At 51.0% G+C, this 21253-nt stretch overlaps 4 protein-coding genes across 4 annotated transcripts; 3 read left to right on the top strand and 1 right to left on the bottom strand.

Annotated features, from left to right (window-relative positions):
* Nucleotides 1-65: 65 nt before the first annotated feature.
* G6M90_00g030600 (uncharacterized protein) lies at nucleotides 66-1910 on the top strand (the record flags this gene model as incomplete). The annotated part of the gene is made up of 1 exon (XM_014683991.2): nucleotides 66-1910. One exon carries the CDS (start codon nucleotides 66-68, stop codon nucleotides 1908-1910), a length of 1845 nt encoding a protein of 614 aa, XP_014539477.2.
* Nucleotides 1911-2648: 738 nt separating this feature from the next.
* On the bottom strand, nucleotides 2649-6661 carry ANKHD1_2 (Ankyrin repeat and KH domain-containing protein 1; the record flags this gene model as incomplete). Its single annotated transcript, XM_014683990.2, has 3 exons — nucleotides 2649-4647; nucleotides 4703-5546; nucleotides 5638-6661. 3 exons carry the CDS (start codon nucleotides 6659-6661, stop codon nucleotides 2649-2651), a joined length of 3867 nt encoding a protein of 1288 aa, XP_014539476.2.
* A 1850-nt stretch (nucleotides 6662-8511) lies between these two features.
* Nucleotides 8512-10286, top strand: G6M90_00g030580 (uncharacterized protein; the record flags this gene model as incomplete). The annotated part of the gene is made up of 2 exons (XM_014683989.1): nucleotides 8512-8914; nucleotides 8965-10286. 2 exons carry the CDS (start codon nucleotides 8512-8514, stop codon nucleotides 10284-10286), a joined length of 1725 nt encoding a protein of 574 aa, XP_014539475.1.
* A 2079-nt stretch (nucleotides 10287-12365) lies between these two features.
* Nucleotides 12366-16357, top strand: ANKHD1_1 (Ankyrin repeat and KH domain-containing protein 1; the record flags this gene model as incomplete). Its single annotated transcript, XM_014683988.1, has 2 exons — nucleotides 12366-13341; nucleotides 13443-16357. 2 exons carry the CDS (start codon nucleotides 12366-12368, stop codon nucleotides 16355-16357), a joined length of 3891 nt encoding a protein of 1296 aa, XP_014539474.1.
* Between the last annotated feature and the right edge of the window lie 4896 nt (nucleotides 16358-21253).

The following is a 21253-nucleotide window of genomic DNA, read 5'->3' as shown; positions in this document are numbered from 1 at the left end:
TGACTAACTTCACGTGCTTCCACACCTCAAACCCCGTCAGCTTTCTAGGACGGTACACCGACATGATGGCACAAACTGCGAGAGCCTGTTCCTTTCTTGATCGCCCGTGGCCTTTGGATGACGTGATATCGATCCCGTCCGATTCCGAGTCTGAAACAGATAGTGACGCCGAAGTGATGGGACAAGATGTCCCGCGTGTACACTTTACACACGACCAGCATCTTGACGACTCGCTTCCTTCTATCTCTGCGATTGTGGCGTCCATGGTTAACGTCGGACACGGTCCAACAAAAGACGTCAGTGAGCAATTGCAAACCCAACTTCAAGGTGCAATGGCAATCTCGAGCCTAGGGAGCTCAACCCAGGATCTTTGCTTAGGGGGGGAGGGAGAAAGTTCTGATTCATCAGCCTTAAACTCTCCGAGAGGTGTGATTTTCGTCTCAAGAGCTCTCGATGGCCCGGGGATCGCCGCTGACTCTAATGAGTTGGTGTCTCCGGCAATACAACAACATAATGACGGCGTAAACTCGGTTTTGCCTACATCTATACCAACACCTGGTGTCGTCTCGGTGGCCTCCGAGCGTCGGTCAGCGCAATCCGCACCTGTGTTGCCTCCAAGGGATGAAGCACTGCAAGAGGAGAATGTAGAACCTCCTTTTCAACCCTGTCTTGCATCCACGACCATCCCCGTCCAGCATTCTCAATCGCAGAATTGCATTGTCGTGTCGTCAAACCAGTGCAGCCAGATTCATAACGTCAATGTTGACCACGGCCGCATTAGTGGCATGGTTTCGCGAAGCGACGACGAATTGCATAGTGTGGCTCGACCCGCCTCGGCCCAAACAACACCGTCGGGATGCAGCCGCCCAGTCTCGCGTCGAGGAGGTTTGATGGAGGGTGTTCAGAAACACCAAACGGCAGATAATACTCTGCCCATGGATTCTCGCCTTAGCTCTTCGCCAACTGGTCAAGGATGGGATGAGGAGTGCCAGACAAGCATCAGTGCCAACCACACAGTGAGCCAGCCCGAAGAAATGGAAAAGCGGTCGTCTAGTCGTCGTGGCTTCAGAAAAGCTTACAACCTTCGCCGTCTCCCGGTCAAACGACAACTCACCGCGGAACAAAAGGACGGCGGGTCTAACGAAAAGCTTGTGCCACAGCGCAAACTTCGCAAGCTTATATGCCCTCAGCCTAAGAAGCTTGGTTCACAGCAAGGCTCGGGTCCAAGGCGAAATCGAAAAGCACACTTCTTGAGGAAGAATACGACAAAAAGCAGCAGCAACGCGTCTGTTGCAAATGCAAAAAGGCCTGCCCATTCCGGTGTTGCGGGGTACGAGGCATGGCCACTTGGCAATCCGGTCCTAAAATGCACTAAACAGAATGGCACTGTTATGTTCCAACTACAGTTTACTAGTGATACTTTGTGGAATACACTAGCTGCCCAGAACGATCCAATCCCGAAAGACGGCCAAGCACCAAACAAAGTCGAAGACCGGAGACTTAGAGCCAGAAAGGAGCAATCCAACCAACAACATGCGGAAAATATAGCGCAGCAGTCCATCCAAGCTGCCTACCCAAGTGTCTGTCCCGACATTTACCGAATGGATTGCCTGCTTGCTCGGTGGAGGCGACACACTTTCCTGGTGAAATGGTCTGATGCCACCACGACGTGGGAGCCGAGAGGACACATCATAGATAAAGGATTGCTCAATAGGTTTGAGGCGAGTTGGCAAGGTTTTGACGCGGGCGTGGATGTTTTGGGAGCCCGATTGAGAGCTGGGAAACTTCAACGCCTTTTGCATTGGCATGGTCGTCCGTCCAAAGAGGATACTTGGGTACGAAGCGAGCTTCTAAGCCCGCAACTCATGCGGAGGATTCAATCAAATGACATATATGGTGCTCATATTTGAAACCATACTTTGGTTAGGTAGAGGGAGTAATATACGCTCACTGTAGTCTTTTGTAAATAAATATAAATAGTCTGTCTCTTCTGAAATATGTGACCTTCTCGTTTAGATGTGGAGCAGTCCACTCGTATCAAAGCAGAATAAAGGATGCGAGACAATGTACCGAGCACCGGGTGAACAATGAGAGACTTCCTGGAGGCGGAGCACGCGTTGATACTTAACATACAAAGGGGACGTTGCTCCAAGCCGACGCAACATCAAGAGGAAAATCAACTTCCGTCCACACAAAAATTCCGCGATGACTTGCTACATCAGGATATGCAGCACGTGACACCACATCATATTTGTAAAAGAACCTAGACACCTTCGACCAACTTCTGGCAAAGATATTACAACTTACAGGATTTGCGGTTCCTGCTGAACCATGAGTAAAGATTGGGTTGCAGCAGCTTGGCCACGGCCTCGTGCCCGTTCCCTGCGGCCAGCGCCAGCGGCGTCCTGCCGTCCATCCCACCCTCCGCGTGCAACCGGATCTGTGAAGTGGCCCCTCGAGCCTGTGAGGATCACAGGATGGCGTATGTGTTCGGATCGTCCCGCATAGTCATCACACACTTGTGCACATCTTGTCAGCCATAACCAGCTTGTGTGCTAAGTCATAAGAGTGATGAGGCCTGAAGCTAGGCAATAGGTAGGCACCATGATGGAGGCTACTTAACGAATTATTGAGTTTGATCAGAAGGTTCATGGTCCATGAGACGAAGTTTTTTTCGCAAGGTTGCTTGGAGTTCTAGAGACGGACAGCTTGGAATACGATGTAACAGCGCCCCTTCCTTGGAGCAGTTTGACAATCTCGAGATGGCCCTCCTCCAAGGCGGCCTGGAGAGCGTTGCTGAACTGGCCGCCCTGCGCGTTGACGTCCGCTCCCTTGTCCAAGAGCAGCTTGAAAATCTTGAGATGGCCGCATAATGAGGCGGCCTGGAGAGCGTTGCCGTAATAGCCGCCCTGCGCGTTGACGTCCGCTCCCTTGTCCAAGAGCAGCTTAAAAATCTCGAGATGGCCGCATAATGAGGCGGCCTGGAGAGCGTTGCCGTAATAGCCGCCCTGCGCGTTGACGTCCGCTCCCTTGTCCAAGAGCAGCTTAAAAATCTCGAGATGGCCGCATAATGAGGCGGCCTGGAGAGCGTTGCCGTATGCACCGCCCTGCGCATTAACGTCCGCTCCCTTGTCCAGGAGCAGCTTGACAATCTCGAGATGGCCTTCCAACGAGGTGGCCTGGAGAGCGTTGCCGTAGTGGCCGCCCTGCGCATTGACGTCCGCTCCCTTGTCCAAGAGTAGTTTAATAATCTCGCGATGGCCTTTCTGCGAGGCGGCCTGGAGAGCGTTGCCGTAGTGGCCGCCCTGCGCGTTGACGTCCGCTCCCTCGTCCAGGAGCAGCTTGACAATCTCGAGATGGCCTTTCTGCGAGGCGGCCTGGAGAGCGTTGCCGTAGTGGCCGCCCTGCGCATTGACGTCCGCTCCCTTGTCCAGGAGCAGCTTGGCAATCTCGAGATGGCCTGTCTCCGAGGCGGCCTGGAGAGCGTTGCTGAACTGGCCGCCCTGCGCGTTGACGTCCGCTCCATTGTCCAAGAGCAGCTTGGCAATCTCAAGATCGCCTCCCAACGAGGCGGCCTGGAGAGCGTTGCCGTAGTAGTCGCCCTGCGCGTTGACGTCCGCTCCATTGTCCAAGAGCAGCTTGGCAATCTCAAGATCGCCTCCCAACGAGGCGGCCTGGAGAGCGTTGCCGTAGTAGTCGCCCTGCGCGTTGACGTCCGCTCCCTTGTCCAGGAGCAGCTTGACAATCTCGAGATGGCCTCTAAACGAGGCGGCCTGGAGAGCGTTGCCGTAGTAGCCGCCCTCCGCGCTGACGTCCGCTCCCCTATCCAAGAGCAGCTTGGCAATCTCGAGATGGCCTGTCTCCAAGGCGGCCTGGAGAGCGTTGCCGTATTTGCCGCCCTTCGCGTTAATGTCCGCCCCCTTACCGATAAGATCTCTTACAGGCGCTACGAGCCCATCGAAGCAAGCGTAGTAGAGCCTGGAACCTCGTGCAGGACCTGGGTCATGATCCCAATCCCTATCAGCCTGATATAATTGAGCCCATCGTTGGAACGTTGCTTCCGTCTCTAGGAACCTGACTGTCGCTTGAAGTATTTCTTCCGAAGCCTGAGCCAACGCAGCATGGCCTGTCCAGACTTCTGCCGCATATCTTGCCATCGGAAAATCCCGTTTGATTTCGTCGTGGCTACCTTTAATGTCCGTAAGGTAAGTCAAGCACGTCGTCGTGATGGAAATGCTGGCAGTCGTACTGTTGAACTGGTCCTCTCCGAGTAGGTATTCTTTGACGGAAAAGTGGGCAAGATGTAGCTCTTTATCAGTGGCGTGAACGACTGTCACTAAGCTGGGACAGTAGCTTAAAACGTCGGTCTCGCAAAACAGTCGACGCTTCGCGTCAAAGCCTCGTGGCTCGTGTTCAATCCGTGTTGCTATTACTTCCTTAGCCTCGGCCAGCGTAAGAGGTCGCTTCGAGTGCACTAGAAACTGCAGGAGCCGCATCGCATCGGTTTTGAGCTCCGTCGGTATGCGTTGAATCATGCGTCGGTATGTCTCTTCCAGGTTCCGCGGCAAAGATGCGAGAGCTTCCTTAATAGCCGCCTTGTGAGGACATCGAGCCAGGCTGCCCAATTGACAGAACGCCCACCTGAACCTAAGCAGAGCGTCAGCAAAACATCAGCATATCGATTGAAGCAGTAATATCTCACATCCCGTCGGCCCCGTCGCCAACCTTCCTCTGGATCCCCTCGAGGAGATCCTCGGACAAGCGCTTGTCCCGAAAATCAGGTCGTTGTGAAAGCTGTGCTGCGACGTACGACCGGATATCGGCGTTGACGGACTTCTTGTCGAGCGCTAAGCAGTTTTCCTCGCCTATCAATGAGGGAATGTCGCGCATGAACTCGGGTTCAGGCCGACTGATACAAATCAGCTGGACATCGCCCAAGTCTGGCCTGGACACGACGTCCTTCATCCACAGGAGAAGTTCATCTCTTGTCGTCGACTCGTCCAAGGCGTCCAGAACAATAGAGCTCTTCTTCTGGGCTGCAAGCATCCTGCACACTATGTCCTCGAGCGCCTTTGTAGCAGGTTGGTCGCGGCCATCCTGGTGTGCTTGAAATGAGGCGTCAAGAAGACCTGCAGAACCGGTCCCGCCTTGGTAAAGATGGAAAGCAAGCGACCGCAGCATGCCATCCAAGGTCTGCTTTGTCGTGTCGCTAAAGTCAAAGAAGAAGCCGAGGATAAGACGGTCGCCTCCCTTCGTGAGATGATCCAGCACAGTCGCACTAAGAACTGTCTTTCCACATCCCGCGAGCCCATTCAGCCATAAATGTCGACGCGACCCCGAATGCCACTCCTGGAAGACCGGGCTTTTCAAGAGCCACGCGCCCGTCCCCTCATGGCGGAGCTTCCTCGCTTGGTTGGCGTTTGTAGACGGATCTGGGGGACAAAGCCAGCGCTTGACCTTGTCGGTACGAAGGTCAGACCTAATGGAATCAGTGGCGGCTTTCGTTGCAACTGTCGTCTGCTGCACGCCATCGATCTGTTGTTGAACTACTCGCGGTCAGGATGTACTCGAAATTGAAATACTATTCGTCTCATGTATTGTGCTAGTCTAACCCTAGTGAATGAGACAAGAACTAACCCAACTGAAGCACTTCCAGTGCCCTCTTGGTCTCCTGGACCTCCGCGGCCGGCACGTACGTCAGGAGCTCCTTGGCATACGCAGCGGCTGTGGCCGAGGCGTAGCGTTGCCATCGATCGTTTTTGTGGGAATCGGCGTAGTCGCAGATCCCTCGGATCACGAGACAGGGAAAGTGGTTCATCAGGCCGGCCGCTTCCATTTCAAAGCAGATGCAATCCTCGCCGACGTCAGCAACAATCCGATCGCGCGTAGCGGCGTCTTTGACAAGCGTGTTGCCGGATGCGATGGTCCCGTAGTGGATCTCGGGGTCGGTAGTGTCTCGAGGATCGCGTCGAACCTCGCCAGCCGTGTCACAGCCCCGACAGTCCGGCCCGGGGACGTGGTGGCATGAAGCTTTGAACAAATGGTCGTTGTCGGAGCCCTGGTGAGCATAGCCAGGATTTTGCTTGGATCTCTTGCCCATCTTTGGGTTCTTCTCCAGCATCTCTTGAAGATAGAAGGGAACCTTGGCGTCTTTCCGCTCGTGACCGGCCTGGATGCTGGCAAGCGCATTGAGGAGGACCGTCGGAGGCCGCCCGAGGAAGCCTTTGCGCTGACGCTTGTCACCCGACTTTGCCTTGATCAAGTCGTACTGGCAGACGCCGCCCATGATCCCGTCGGGCTCGCTCACGACGATGTCGCCGAGCCGGATATCGCGGTCCTCGTCCGGTCGAGCGATGCCGCCGCCTATGCCGACCAAAAGACCAACACGGATGGATGGCAGAGAGGCAAGCAGGCTCGAGGCCGTGGTCGCAGCTGAGGTGGTTCCATAGACTCCAGCGGCAAGAGAGGCAATGACGATATTATGCTCTCCTACGCGACCCCAAGTATAAACGTTCGGGTCAGTTTGGTGTCTAGTGAAACCAGTTGGAGCTGCATGTTCCTCATCGAGCATCGCTTCTGCAGCGGCCCGCTCGATGGGAAGAGCAGCGATCCAGGCGACCGCATAGGAGTCGGGGCTGTCGAGAGCGTTGTGGGATGCCATGGTGCGGAGGGGAAGTTCGCGTACGTCGACGAGGAAGCTGGGGTTGAGTCACCCAGGGAGAGAGGGAAGAGACGTGACGTTGGCATATTGTCTATCACTGTCAGTTGAAGAGCGCAGCCTTGTCAGTTGCCATAGAAGGACGAACGCCAGCTGAACAGGGCCATGTCGGTGACAGGTCGCAACGTACAGGATCTCGCCAGTTACGCTCACGCACGTTGGGTATTCGCCTGCATGCAGCACCCTTTATCTGGCTGAACCACATGATTGGGGTGGTCAATGACAAGAAACTGTCTCCCACTTAGCCAGGGTGTCAGACAATATAAGTTGCTGGCTGGTGGCCCCGAGCCCTACGGCGTTTTTGTATGCGCCCATTGTCACAGGTCCAACCGCTGTTCATCGACGATGGGAATGCCTGACAAGCAACCGCACAGACACAGCTGCTTCAGCTGCCACTCTCACCTGCAGACCCCTTTCAAGCTGACATTTGACGATAGACTCCACACTTACCAACCAGCCCCTTGAGCGCGAAGGACAATCAAAACCGTAACGCGTCCACGACACGATCGCGACCGGCTCCAGTTACTCGGACGCGTATTGTACCGCAAAGAACCTGGGTACTTGAACTCCATGCGATCTAATGTCACAGCCTGTGTCGAGAGGGATTGGTCCTCCGAAAGACACATCAGCGCCAACAGCTGGCTCCAAGATGTGAATACTGCACCGCACTTTCTCGGCTGAGGGATATCCGTCATGGAGCCGGTGGGTATTTCTCATGGGTAGATGGCAAGTCAGGTACATCCCAATCTGATCTTGACTCTCCTGGTACGAGCTGCGCGCCCGGAGTCGCTGAAATTGCCGCACACCACCTTCATGCGGCTCGACTACAAGACTGGTTAGACATCGGCGCAGCAAATTCTCCTCGCGACAATTTTGCCTGGTTTGGAAGCGCGGAAGTCCATACCGCTATTGCTTTGACGGCGACGCGCGTCGGGCTCGCAACCGAGGCCTTCGTGCGTAACTACGCCTTCCCGTGCGACATAGACCCCTGCAAGTATTTCGTATACCGCCATCAGCGGACCTGGGAGCGTCATTGGTGCAGGAGTAGAATTGGGAGTCCTTTGGCCCTTGCCAGTCAAGTATCTGGACCCCTGTCACCAAACTATCTCTGGTCGAGTAGACTTAGGTCTGTAGAGACAGGTTTGTGGTCCATTTCTGGCTACTGCATAAATTCAGGTCAGGTAATTCCAGATCAGGTCTATAAGTCCATTTCAGGCTGCATAGACCCCAGTCAAGCAAACACAGGTCAAGTAGACACTCGGCATCCGGCTTAAACTTTTACCATCTGCGCGTGGCTCACCGGATCATCCACCAATGAATCGTCGCTCTTTTTTGAACAGCCTTCACAACTTACCCGGCACACGGTTGCGATCGACTTTCAGGCCCTCCTAGGGGACGGCTTGGGAAGAAATTGGAAACCAGAAGTGAGCGATATTCAGATATCGTGGTCCCATCGCAACTCTGTCTTGAACTAACAGTTCTGTCGCTCTTCTTAGGGGCTGCCAACTTCGTGATGATTGCAAAGTAGTCCATGCATGAAGCAAATGGTTTCTTGACTAGGTGAAATGCCTAGAATGAAATGAAAATGACCCGTTTAAGGCGAATTTAGTCCTCTTCAACACCGATGCTGGCTTATGCCACGACGTGCATAATTCCCCTTTGTAGACTTTCTCAAATCATGTTCTGGCTTGTTTTCAAACTCTCCCGCGGATCTCGCTGTCCAGCGTGAGTATTTATATCTAGCCTAGCATCACTTGCACTGTCCTGTCATCCTTTGCATCCTTCAAATCACCATGGCTTCAACTGCTGCATTGGAAACTTCTGTTACTGCGCATAATGATACCGAGAAAGACGCACGGGCTAGAGGACGGCTTCTGACTCCAGAGCCAACGCCTGGAGTCGAAGAGGGGAGGGTCGCAGCAGATTTGGCCAGAAAAGCCGCAGCCAAGCACAATGTAGAAACACCAACATCACCAGCCAAGCCAGCTACCGGCACAGATGCGACGGAAGTTAAGTTGGATGATGTGCAGCAGGAAATTGAACGGGTACTGCGATGCGCTGATGAATCCTATGCTGAGATTCTGGCAGTGAGCCAGAGCTCAACGGAGGAAGAAATCTTAGCTGCTTGGAGACGGCTTGGATGCATGTTTCACCCGCATTATTGCCATCACAATGATTCCAAGGCGGCCTATAGGAGTAAGTGAATTAACTGTTAGCTATGGGCCTATAACTAACGTGGATGGCAGAACTTCGACGGGCGGCACGGCAGATGGGCGTAGATCAAGTATTCATCGATGAGGTCACCCTTTGGGACGGTGAAGAGGTCCTCCCGGCAGGAGATTCGGAATCTGATGAAGATGACAACGGTAAAGACGCGCAAGGCGATGTAACCATGGCAGAGGACGAAGTCCCCAAGCCTCCTGCTCGAGTGCAGGATATTTATCGAGAAGCGACACCTCTTCTTTACGAGCTTGGGCATAATCCTAGTGATAAAGCCTTGCTTGACCAACTGAATGGCCTTAACCACAGAATTAGTGCCGGGAATAAAGCTCACAATAAATATGCAACAGACAAGAGTGAGAAAATCCCAAAATACAGGTGGCTGATCCCCGTAAGCTTCTTCGGACCACATTACAAAATAGCTCTGGAGAGTTATCATGTTCTTCTTAAGGATCCAAAGAACGAGGTCGCGAGAAAGAATTTGGTGACAGAGAAAGTCCTCATAGACGAGTATGTTACGAAGCACCATCTTCCTGAAGAATGGAGTTTTGACGTGGCGGACGATTTTCTCAAAGCAAAGCCTGTGCCTGCCAATCCGAATCGCATTGACTACCCGTGGCCCACCGCTAAGGCCGCTGATGGGTCTCTCATCATAGGAGTGAGACAGCAGGGGAAATGGGGAACCCAGGTATGCGTAGAAACTACTGAAGAAGATGGTCGGCTAGTGCGCAGACTCGTGTCGGCCTCGAATGTTGGGCTGCTTGAAGTGGAGCACTACAAGAGTATGGCTGGCCACAAGAACCTAGCCGACGGTCAGTCAAAGTGGTCCGACAGGGACCGAGGTGACTTCAAGGAGCTACTTTGGGTCACGAAGTCCCAGATTCAACTCAAAAACGTGGCTGCAAACAAGAAGGATCCTCCAACGGACTGCTGCGTAGAGTTTCACAAGAAAGGGATTCATATACTCACTGTATCCAGTCTGAACAAGGTCCTCGGACCCGCGAGCGCAAGGGCGAAAATTGAGAAGGTCTGTGAGCGAGACGGCACACCTACGCCGTGGAAGGCAGGATGGGTGAGCTACTACAATGACCCCGCCAAGGTCGAAAAGGACCCGACAAGACGTAGGGGTATGAAGGACGCCCAAGCAGACGAGTTGGCCGTGCTCAGTCGCTCAGATCGCCGTCGATCGATCAGTGACGTTGAAAGAGATCAACGGGTTCAAGATCTGGAGTCGAAGGTGCACGACCTGACTGACACGGTAAGCAGCTTGAATAAAACAGTGAGCGTGCTGGCAGACATGTTCAAGGAGTTTATGAAGACTTCGGTATCTGCTCCTGCACCAAAATAATTCAGGGTAACATTCGGGTGTCGACATCGCTCGCTCGTTTTCGGTTACACGCCATTGCTTTCGCTGATGTCGGAACAACATCACCAGCTTTCTGTAATGTGATCACTCCTATTTTTTGGGGGTGTCGAGTTTTCTGTGTTGTAGTGTTATAGTAAAGGAATCCAGCTATCAATTCACTCTTACAATATTGCCTCTTGCCCTCCAAATTTGGATGATGTATTTCTAGTCTCCCGTGTTCAGTGTGTTCTGCAGTGTCGGAAGGCTTCGACGTAGTAGCTCGGCGCATGCTACTAACTCTGTAGACGGAAAGATGGAGTCGAGGCGCAGGATTTGTGGCCAAGGACAGGGGGCTCCAGCCAGTCGAGAAATTCCCCGCGCTTTTTGTGGCTCATCCTATGACTGATTGACGACGACTGATTGACCTGTCCCTTAGTCACGGCATTGAGATCCATGGATGAAACAATTCATCTCTGCTCCTGCACCGAATCATCTAGTGTGACGCTTCATGCTGAGATTTTTGGCTCCTCTCGAGTCTCACACCGTTGCTTCTGCTCTTATTCCAGGAGTATGTAATTAGCAAGAGGCGACCGCGAGAAGACATGGCGGGAGTAGTGATACTGTAAACCAAACAATCCAAACTGGTGCTACGCATGGGACCTGCTAGGTGCATACTGTAGTACGTGAAACTGCGTAGTCCATCATGTTAATTAGTCGAACTTATGTCACAACTTCGCGGAATTTAATTATATAAGAGATTTGTGGCGCCGCGCCATCCGGCCCGAGCCTAGTTATTTGCCTCATCCTGTGTGTGGGCATGGCACGCTATATCAGATTCTTTGCGGTACAATGCGCGCCCGGGCGGCTGGAGATGGTCTGTGGAGTCCATCATCAGATGAGAGTAGCAGCTGAAGCATCTGTGTCTGTGCAGTTCCTTGTCAGCCATTCCCGTCGTTGATGAACAGGGAGGCAGTTGATTGGTATTGACCACCCAATCATGTAGTTCAGCCACCTAGAGGATACTGCTTGCAAGCGCGCCCACAGCAACACGCCCCGCCATCGTGCGCGGGGGAGCTCTTTGTTCGGCCTAAGACCGACCTGGTCCTCTTCAACTTGCTTTGGGCCTTCCATGGCGACTGACAAGGCTGCGATCATCGACTGACGGTGATAAACAATATGCCGTCGTCACGTCTCCTCCTCTCCCCGGGTGACTCAATTCCAGCTACGCTTGCCTCGATGGGCTTGTGGCGCCTGCAAGAAATCTTAGCGGCAAGGAGCGGACGTCAACGCTCTCTACGCCACCTATCAGCAGGCCATCAAGAGATTGCCCGACTGCCCCAAGAAGGAGCGCTATTACATCGTCCTCAAAGCGGTCCGGCCCTAGGGTTCCAAGCAACCTGGCGAAGAAACTTCGTCTCATGGATCCTGAACCTTCTGATCAAACTCAATATTCGTTAAGTAGCCTCCATCATGGTGTCCACCTATTGCCTAACTTCAGGCCTCATTACTCTTATGACTTAACACCCAAGCCGATTATGGCTGACAGGATGGGCACAAGTGTGTGATGACTATCCGGGACAATCGGAACAAATATGCCATCCTGCGATCCTCACAGGCTCGAGGGGTCACTTCACAGATCAGTTTGCACGCGGAGGGTGGAGGTAGAATTGGACAATGAATCACTTGCAATCACCATTGGACTTCTAACTGGTTAGAAGCCTACTAAGTTCAAGCTCGCGGATCCACCAGGATTCCGTTGACATCCGACGCGCCAATGAACTGTTGAGGTTTGACGCCCTTGACCCCTGCCAGTCCAGATGTGATGTGACCTTTGGAAGTTGGAAGGGCATTCACCAATTAATTATGCCCAGGCAAAAAAAGCCTTGCAGCCTCGTCCCAAAGATAAGGCGATCAGCGTCGTTCAAGCCTCAAGGCTCTGGCTACCTCCTGTTCTTGTGGAAGCCGTCGCATTACTTTTGAACAACTTCCTCTGTTGCTTCTCTTAGATTCGAAACTTAAAGCCTTAGAAGACAGGCGCCTGTTAGAAGTTGCAGAGCTATGCCGATCTGAGAGGACAACATCATGAATACCCCTGCCCGGGACTCGTACCAAATCGGCTGGATATGTGCCTTGCCAATGGAAGTCGCCGCAGCTAAGCAGATGCTGGATGAGAATTTCGGGATCCTAGAAGACCAAGACAGTAAAGATACGAACTCATACACCTTAGGTCGGGTTGGGAGACATTTTGTCGTGATTGCTGGCCAACCCGCCGGACAGTATGGCACGACTTCAGCCACGACGGTTGCGGTCAACATGATGCGAACATTCTCCCGGTCGTTGCGAATCGGGTTAATGGTCGGTATTGGGGGAGGGATTCCATCTGATAACTGTGATATACGACTGGGAGACATTGTGGTCAGCTATCCGGAAGGCACTTGTGGCGGGGTGCTTCAATATGACATGGGAAAAGTTGTGACAGAGGGCAATCTCCAGCGAACCGGCTCTTTAAACAGCCCACCTCGATCACTATTAACTGCGGTTGCGAATATGAGTGCATCTGCGTTAGCCGATGACCCAACCTATCCAGACTACATTGAGAAGGCGATCCAACGAAATACACGGACACAACGCAACTTTGGTCGACCTAATGCGTCCACAGACAGGTTATTCCAGTTTGAACGCGAGCATCCTACGACCGCACCTACTTGTGATGCCTGTCTACCGGAATGGGAAGAAAGCAGAGATACGCGCGAAGAAGCTTACCCGCAAGTACATTACGGCATCATTGCCTCTGGAAACGCGGTTATGAAACACGGAGCGACACGAGAACGGCTTCGCCAGGAGACTGGAGCGTTGTGTTTTGAAATGGAGGCAGCTGGTCTCATGATGGATTTCCCATGTATAGTTATCCGGGGTATCTGTGACTATGCCGACTCACATAAGAACAAGCAATGGCAAGGATACGCTGCATTGGCCGCCGCATCGTATGCCAAAGAATTGCTTAGCTATGTGCCTGTGGTCCAAGTATCGCACGAGAGATTGGTCACAGAGATCTGCAGTAAGTAAGGTGCTTCCACAACCTTCATTTCACTCTTGGCAAAGGGCGATCCCCTCTGACGACACTCTCTGGCGGCGAGAATATTGATTCTTTTCATGCAGGCGAAATCGTCGGCGAAGTCAAGGAAATCAACAAGGGCATGGAAAGATCATTTCAACAACGAGAAGTCCATCACCTTGAAAATATGCAAAATGCTTTAACTAAAGAGCAGCAAAGGTGCCATCAAGCGTTCAAAACCTCCACCTACGAACAATATAAGAATATCAATCCAGACCGCGCAGATGGGACGTGCCGATGGGTTCTTGAGAACCCTCAATACCTTGCTTGGCAGAAAAGTAGCCATAATGATCTCTTATGGATCTCGGCTGATCCGGGGTGTGGCAAATCGGTTCTTGCGAAATCCCTTGTCGATAATGACCTGAAGGCGTCCACTCTGGTTTCGGTGTGCTACTTTTTCTTCAAAGACAATGTTGAGCAAAATAATCTTGCAACAGCACTGTGCGCTGTACTCCATCAACTATTTGGAATGCAACCGAATCTCCTACGACACGCCTTGCCGTCTTGGCAAACAAACGGTACGAAGTTGCAGAAAGAGGTGGACGAACTGTGGCGCATTCTCGTCGCATCAATATCCGACCCCACATATTCTAGCACCGTTTGCATTTTCGACGCATTGGATGAATGTCGACCAAGCGATCGAACTCAATTAATAAGGAAGCTAGAAACGTTTTATACCCAAGGTCATTCCGCAGTCAGGCAGAGCTGGCTAAAGTTCCTCGTTACTAGTCGTCCATATGGCGAGATACAGGAAGGTTTCCGTCCAGCCACACGATTGTTCCCCCATATCCACATACGTGGCGAGGAAGAGAACAACTTGATTCATGAAGAGATCAGTCTAGTCGTGAAGATACGGGTAGCGGAGTTTGGTGAAAGTCTACAGCTAGCACCCGAGATACAGCAACGTTTAGAGCATCAACTTATCCAGATGGAACATCGTACATACCTGTGGCTGTATTTGGCCATGGACGATATCCGAACCACGTTTCGAAATAGCCTTCAGCCCGAGGAAGAATCGATTCAATTGATTCCTGGCTCGGTTAGTGCTGCATATGCGAAGATATTGAATCGAGTGCCACCTAACAAAGCGTCGGATGTAAGATTAATCCTCCAGATCATAATCTGCGCGAGACGTCCTTTAACGATCGAGGAAATGGCAATAGCGCTAGGGATTGCCCGAAGAACTCATTTTCGAACGGCAGCCAAAACTCAGCTGAATCCAGACGGTTTGGATTTAAAGATCCGTCAATTATGCGGACTCTTTGTTTTCGTAAACAACTCACGGGTGTACTTGATACATCAGACAGCGAGAGAGTTTCTGATGAACAGAAGTTATTACCATGAATGGTCAGTTGACCTGAATGAAGCTGAGGAACTGATGTCAGAGGTCTGCGCCAGGTATTTGTTATTTGACGCTGTTAATGAAGCGAACATGGGTGTAAGCCCGTCCCAGATCACAGTAAAAACGTCAAATTTCATGTGGTACGCCGCAAAGTATTGGCCAGATCATGTCCGAGAGATATCACCTCAAACAGACTCTCAACTAGACACTTGTTTAGATCAACTCTATGATATCCCTAACCCAAGCTTTGCTCTATGGTATCCCATATTCTGGGGAGCGATGGGACCGTATCTACCTCGCACACAGATGGACAGCATCCATCTTGCTGCCTTCAACGGACACAAGAATATGGTTCAGAAATTGATTAGAGGGAATAAGAGCCGGATCAATCAAGCGGATGAGGCTGGGATGAGTGCGTTGCACTGGGCATCTAGCAGAGGACACCACGAAATTGTGGAGATCTTATTAGATAAGGGAGCTGATGTCAATTTTCAGGGTGGGATATATGGTACCGCTCTTTGTGCCGCTTCCTCACGAGGACATACTAGCATCGTGCAAATCTTATTAGATAAGGGAGCCGATGTTAACGCAAAAGGTGGAAAAGGTAGGTCATTTGACAATGCTCTTTACGCCGCTTGTGAAGTGGGATGTGACAAGATTGTGCAGATCTTGCTAGGCAGGGGAGCTAAGGTCAATGTTCCAGGAGGATTTCATGGCTATGCTCTTCATGCTGCTTGTGACCGTGGACATATCAAGATTGTGCAAGTCTTATTAGACCAGGGAGCTGAAGTTAATGCTCAGGGCGGTTGTATGAACACTGCTCTACAAGCTGCTTGTCAAGGCGGACATATCAAGATTGTGCAAGCCTTATTAGACCAGGGAGCCGAAGTCAACACTCAAGGCGGACAATACGGCAACGCTCTTGCGGCCGCTTCCTACACAGGACACGCTCAAATTGCGCAGATCCTGTTAGATCAAGGAGCCAATGTCAATGCTCAGGGTGGGCATTTTGGCAGCGCTCTCTGTGCAGCTGCTAGTAAAGGGCATCTCGAGATTGTCCAAATTTTATTGGATAATGAAGCCGAGGTTAACGACGAGAGTGAAGTCGGTGGAGATCCGAGCAATGCTCTACATGAAGCTTGTAGAGGAGGACATATGGAGGTTGTGCAAATGTTATTAGACATGGGAGCGGAAGTCAAAACTCAAGGGGGGCGATACGGCAACGCTCTGCAAGCTGCTTCTCGGCGAGGATGCATCGATGCTGTTCAAATACTGCTAGACAAGGGAGCCGAAGTCAATGCTCAGGGTGGACGGTATGGGAATGCTCTTCAGGCAGCTTCTGAAGGAGGCCATCTCAATGCTTTGCGGATGCTCCTTGACAAGGGAGCTGAAGTCTATACTCAAGGTGGACTACATGGCAATGCGCTTCAAGCCGCTTCTGAACGAGGGCATGTCAAGATCACGCAAGTCCTATTGGACAAGGGAGAAGAAGCTAACACTCCAACTGGAGAATGTGGCGTTGCTTTTCAGGCAGCTTCAGATGGAAGGCCAGGCAAAAGGATGAGGCTCAATAGGAATAATCCAGCCCCCGTTTTCAACCTCAGCAACCTGGATTAGCGCCAATAGAGTGCCCTGCTAATGACGGTTAAACCCTGACATTCTGGGCGGCAGTAAGCAATGCGTGGTGATAGCGAAAACAATATCTGTGCAATATGAGAGCAGTAAGTTGCAGCCTGCAAATGAACCGTCAGTGCTAGACTGCTCGCGAGCTACAGAGCAATGGCTGCCGCTTTCTTGAGTTTTTTGTCTGGTTCGCCAGCTCCTGTCGACGTCTTGTCAAGACAGCGTCTTCTTCATTCGTCGAAGAGTCTGCCAAGCTGCAGCCTTGTAGCTGTAATAGCGCCAGCTTGGCAGCCAGGTCCGCCCTGCTATCTTTATCTGCAAATCCGATGTTGTGGGCAACGGGCACAGGTTCAAAGCAGTCCACCTTTCCGGGGCTCTTAAACCAACTCTGTCTGCTTCTGATGCTGAATAGCCGGTCACTACAGGTGTGGTGGGTGGGAGCGGGCACACTAAAACACCACGTTTCAACTGCTTGTTGATTTCACTAAAGTACGAACGGAACTCAAGTCCACCCTCCACACTCGCGGTTACTCTTTTTTCTTGTTCATAAGGACAATGGTAGCTAACGTCGCGAAGAAACAACCCACGTTCCAAGCGATGCCCCAATCTCCATATACTGCCCTACAAGACAGTACTATCAAGAGCAGTATAACTGTCACCAGGGGTAGAATTGTGCCAAAGTCATCGAATGCCCAAACCTCTTCAATATAGATGGCTCGAAAAGGGATCTCTCCTATCGAAGGACAGTGCCATTCATCAAGCTTTCGAAGAAAATCCCTAAGATCCGTAAGCATTTGGGCCCATGCAACAACGACGCGGTGCTTACCTGTGAGTATACACAAGACTCTCTCCATCGAGCAAGCTGTTTACTTCAGCAATCTCTGGGTTCATAAAGGCCAGTCAGTCGTCTGAAGGCTCTCATCTGGATCTTCTGCAACTTTCTCTCAGTTTTAAAAAGCTCTCCTTCGGGACACAATGCCACATCAATACTGTAGGACACACACTCCATATCACATTTAGTTTCGCCAATTTCAGAGTTGTACAAACATGGCCATTCCTGTGGCACATAGTTGGCAATATCTTCCTGAAGACGACTAGTCTCCGAAGTAATATCGTCTTTGGAAAATGTCCCAATGTAATCAATAGCTGAAACCTTTCCTCCAAGCGGCGATGGGTTTGGCTCTTCACTGCTTCGTGTATGTTTTCCTGCAATCAATGTCTTCAAAAAACAGTCAAAGATATCCTAAAAGCGGGTACTTGTCCTCATGTGTTTATACGTACCGTAACAATATCAATATCTTTGACTTTTAGGAAGGGATGCAACAGCTTCTTCCAATTACTTCTGGATGCAAACCACGCGTGGCGAATATTATGCCATACGGCGGCCTCATTTTCCGCGTCGTCCAGGAATACACCTCTGATATCGCACTTACTGCTCTCCCCCCAGCATATCAGGATACATGTATCACGTGGAGAGTCTGACAGCGGCAAAAGTGGCTCTAGGATTTTCACGAGTGCTCTAATCCGCTCTTTATGTATATGCGGTCGTACATCATGGGCGACAAAAACGTTGGAGTGGGACGAATCTGACGCGCTGCTTGGTCGGCTCAGCGGTACTGCTCCACTTGTTTGGTCAAAGTACTCATCGACACTCCTACTATGCGGATTCGAATTATCCGGTCTGTATCTAGGTATCTCGATAGAACGGGCAGGGGCTGGCAAGCCAATCTGTGCCGTGGGCGTCGGTAATAAGTCCGGACTTGTTGTTATAGACCTTGTGAGGATCGAGAACATGGATTGCAAACGGGCTGCTTGCAGTAACTTGGAAACGTGGCGTGAATATAATTCAACAAACCATCTGGGTTGCTCCCTGTCGAATGCATTATGACCCCTAGCCGGTATCAAGATGCCCTTCTGCGATTCTGGGTCATCATCTGCCGCGCGCATCTCTTTCAAAACAGCACGATCCAGTGTCTGTAGATTTGTCATTGTCGGAATTGCTGTGGCATGATAAATGATGAACAGCTCTGTTGGACAGTTTCAGTTTGGCGAAAAGATTTTGACAGGATATGAACTAGCTTTAAACATATCAGCAGGACATGACCGGAACATTCAGCGGGATACTCTGGCCAGCTTATGGAAGTATTTGTACGACCTAGCACGAGTGGCGTTGGCGACCCACGGCGAACCATGTGCGAACCGGAACGGCAAGAGGACGCCTTAGTCAAGAAAATGGCATGGTCGCCTTAATAGTATTCCGCCCACTTTTCCTGACTTTTTCTAGAAGACTTGGGCTCAACAACTTCTCATCAACCCAAGAGTCCTCACCCGCCGGTCGTCCATGGAAATGGCAGAGATGTTTTGGCTTGTCACGCTTGGTTTCATGCGTATCCAGTGCGTCACTCCCTCATCAAAACCATCGTAATTCGACTCGAAGTTGTGTAGCATTTTCTTGTCCAGAATGTTCCTCCGCGGCTCCCAACCGGTACTGCCGTCAATGTCCCATCTTTGCACGAAGAAATTTTTTACCCCACCTGGCTAGTAATTCCGCTTTGTAGATATCAGTATAGTCATCCTCGGAGTCGTTTGATGACCGTGGTGGACTAAAACGCCTGGCTGCGATGTTATGGAGACCTTATTTCAAGTGAGCCTTAGCTGCCGCTAACATTTGGTCCTGGAAGGCTCCAGAAACACTACAGCGGCAGGCCAAATTTACAAGGTCGAGTGCTCTTCCAAGGAGGTGACGGGGAAGGCATTCAAGCTCGAGTCATGGAGGATGATGTTCAGACCTTGACAGCGCACAAGATTGTCAGGTCAAGGGTGCAAGACCCGCCTTAGTTCTCTAGCCTGAGTGAGGCTAGCACTGACAGTTTTAAGTGGCGCGGTGCAACATTCATACATGAAACTGCAGAGCTCATTATTTTAACTAGTCGAACCTATGTAACAACTTCGCAAGATTTAGTTCTATTCCCGTCAGAGCCAACAGCTTCCATCCCCAAATTCTTGTTGTGATAGTCCAATGCAGTCTTTCTAATTACTGGCGGATATATTTTCTCCTTTGAAGATTGTGAGTATAGGGTAGGAGACAAGAATAGGTTTGCTAACTCACCAAGTCAGGAGCCGAGACGGGAAATGATGGGTCATCTGTGGACTTGTAGTCGTAGTGTCTTTGTTTGCGCCGCACGAGTAGGTAAACATCCGCATCATAGCGCCGGCTCAATTGGTCACATCTTTTCATGAAACGAAAAGTAGCTCTAGCAAAATTGTCATTTGTCCTGTCTCGTTTGCTGACGGAAGGCGGATTCATTTTCAGAGAAGGCATTAATAGATGTCTTGAGTCTCAGTCTGCCACAGTTCTGGTGGGTGGCCTTTATGACTAGTCATTGCTTTGTTGTGCAGCCGTTCTTGGATGAAATTTCTTTAGTCGGGAAGTATACCTTGTTGGCGATGGAGGACACATGCTCCTGTAAATGATCCAGTTTGAGTCTTCTCTGTCCCTTCTCTATGTGAAATGCAACATGCCGCTTGGATGCCCCTATAGTGACTGTAATGGCTTTTATGGCTCATCAAAGTGAGGTTTTCGAAGCCATTGTTAGATGAAAGTGTACCATGATTCGGAAATGCACAACAGCGCTGAAGGGATCGCCTAGTCTGATAGCTGACATCGGCAATTATGAACATTAAAGATACGATTCGAGCCCCTCCCGTTAAACGACGCGTACTGTACTACGAGTTAATCCTCCATTTCTGGCCTCTAATCGTGCCGTGCTATTTTCACCCGTTCAAGTCAATACGTACACAAGCCATAAAAAGCGGATTCTGGCAGCTCTGGACACTGCTATTCTGCGCGGGTTTTAACCACACGCCTTCCACACCCCATGGGGTGTAATATCCACACCCTTTCGATACATACAGTAAACCGTCGCTTTTGGCTGAAGAAACGAACCGCCTCAAGAGGCATCGCCAACAGGATTTCAGCAAAGAAAATACGTTCAAAATGGCAACAAAAGCCATTGGCTACTAAATATCGACACAAGTGCCACGAAAACTCTCTTCCCGACACATATGGTCGTAGTAATGGCTGACTCAGAATTTAGTCACGTATATGATATAACATGGACGCCAAATATGGCTGTGAAAGCCTTTCTGGACTGCCAATTACTTACTATCATTACTTGAGTTGGGCTGTGTTGGATACTGGACGACTCTTCGAGGTTCCTTCTGGGGGTAACCACCTCGCTGAAGAGGGGTGCACGTCCACAGGTCGGACCCTCGCAGTGACAATCGGTCCTCGATAAAGCCCTAGTGCAACCCTTGCAGCTAAATACAGCAGCATTGGTACTGTATTTAGTATTAATATATCATTCAAGAAGACGCACCTTCTTTTGTTCAATTGTTCAATCGACGACAATATTCAGTGTGAAATAGCTATTACGTGTGCCTAGAGAGGACCAACTCTGCGTTTGGCAGAAGCGCCTGAGCAAGATTGTCTACGGCGAGCCCAGGACTTCAAGCTCTCACCGACCTGTTATAAGGGGCACGGGGCTTATTCAGCTAGAAGGTGTTAGAAACCGACCAATTGGATTCATGGCAGAGTAGAGGAACTAGATGCTCTCGAGGAGCTGGTTACCTGCTTACATAGGCGATGCTCGGGAGCAGATTGTGAGACCTTCATTTGGTGGAGTTATTGCATCGGCATCAGCCGAGTGCACCAAAAAGCTCAGCCTGTTACACCTTATCCATACGACATGTACCGGGACCGTGCTAGGACTGTTCTACGTCGGAGAATCTGCTTTGTAAGACTCGTCCTAGCCACGTTATTCAGCCACCTGAAAATGAACTTTCAGGTGGCTGAAAGCTATTGATCGCCATCGAGCCACTGGAGCATGG

Source organism: Metarhizium brunneum, chromosome 2, assembly GCF_013426205.1.
Source record: "Metarhizium brunneum chromosome 2, complete sequence".
Lineage (NCBI taxonomy): Eukaryota > Fungi > Ascomycota > Sordariomycetes > Hypocreales > Clavicipitaceae > Metarhizium > Metarhizium brunneum.
Note: the sequence above shows the minus strand (reverse complement) of the source record. Positions and strands in the feature narration are given on the sequence as shown.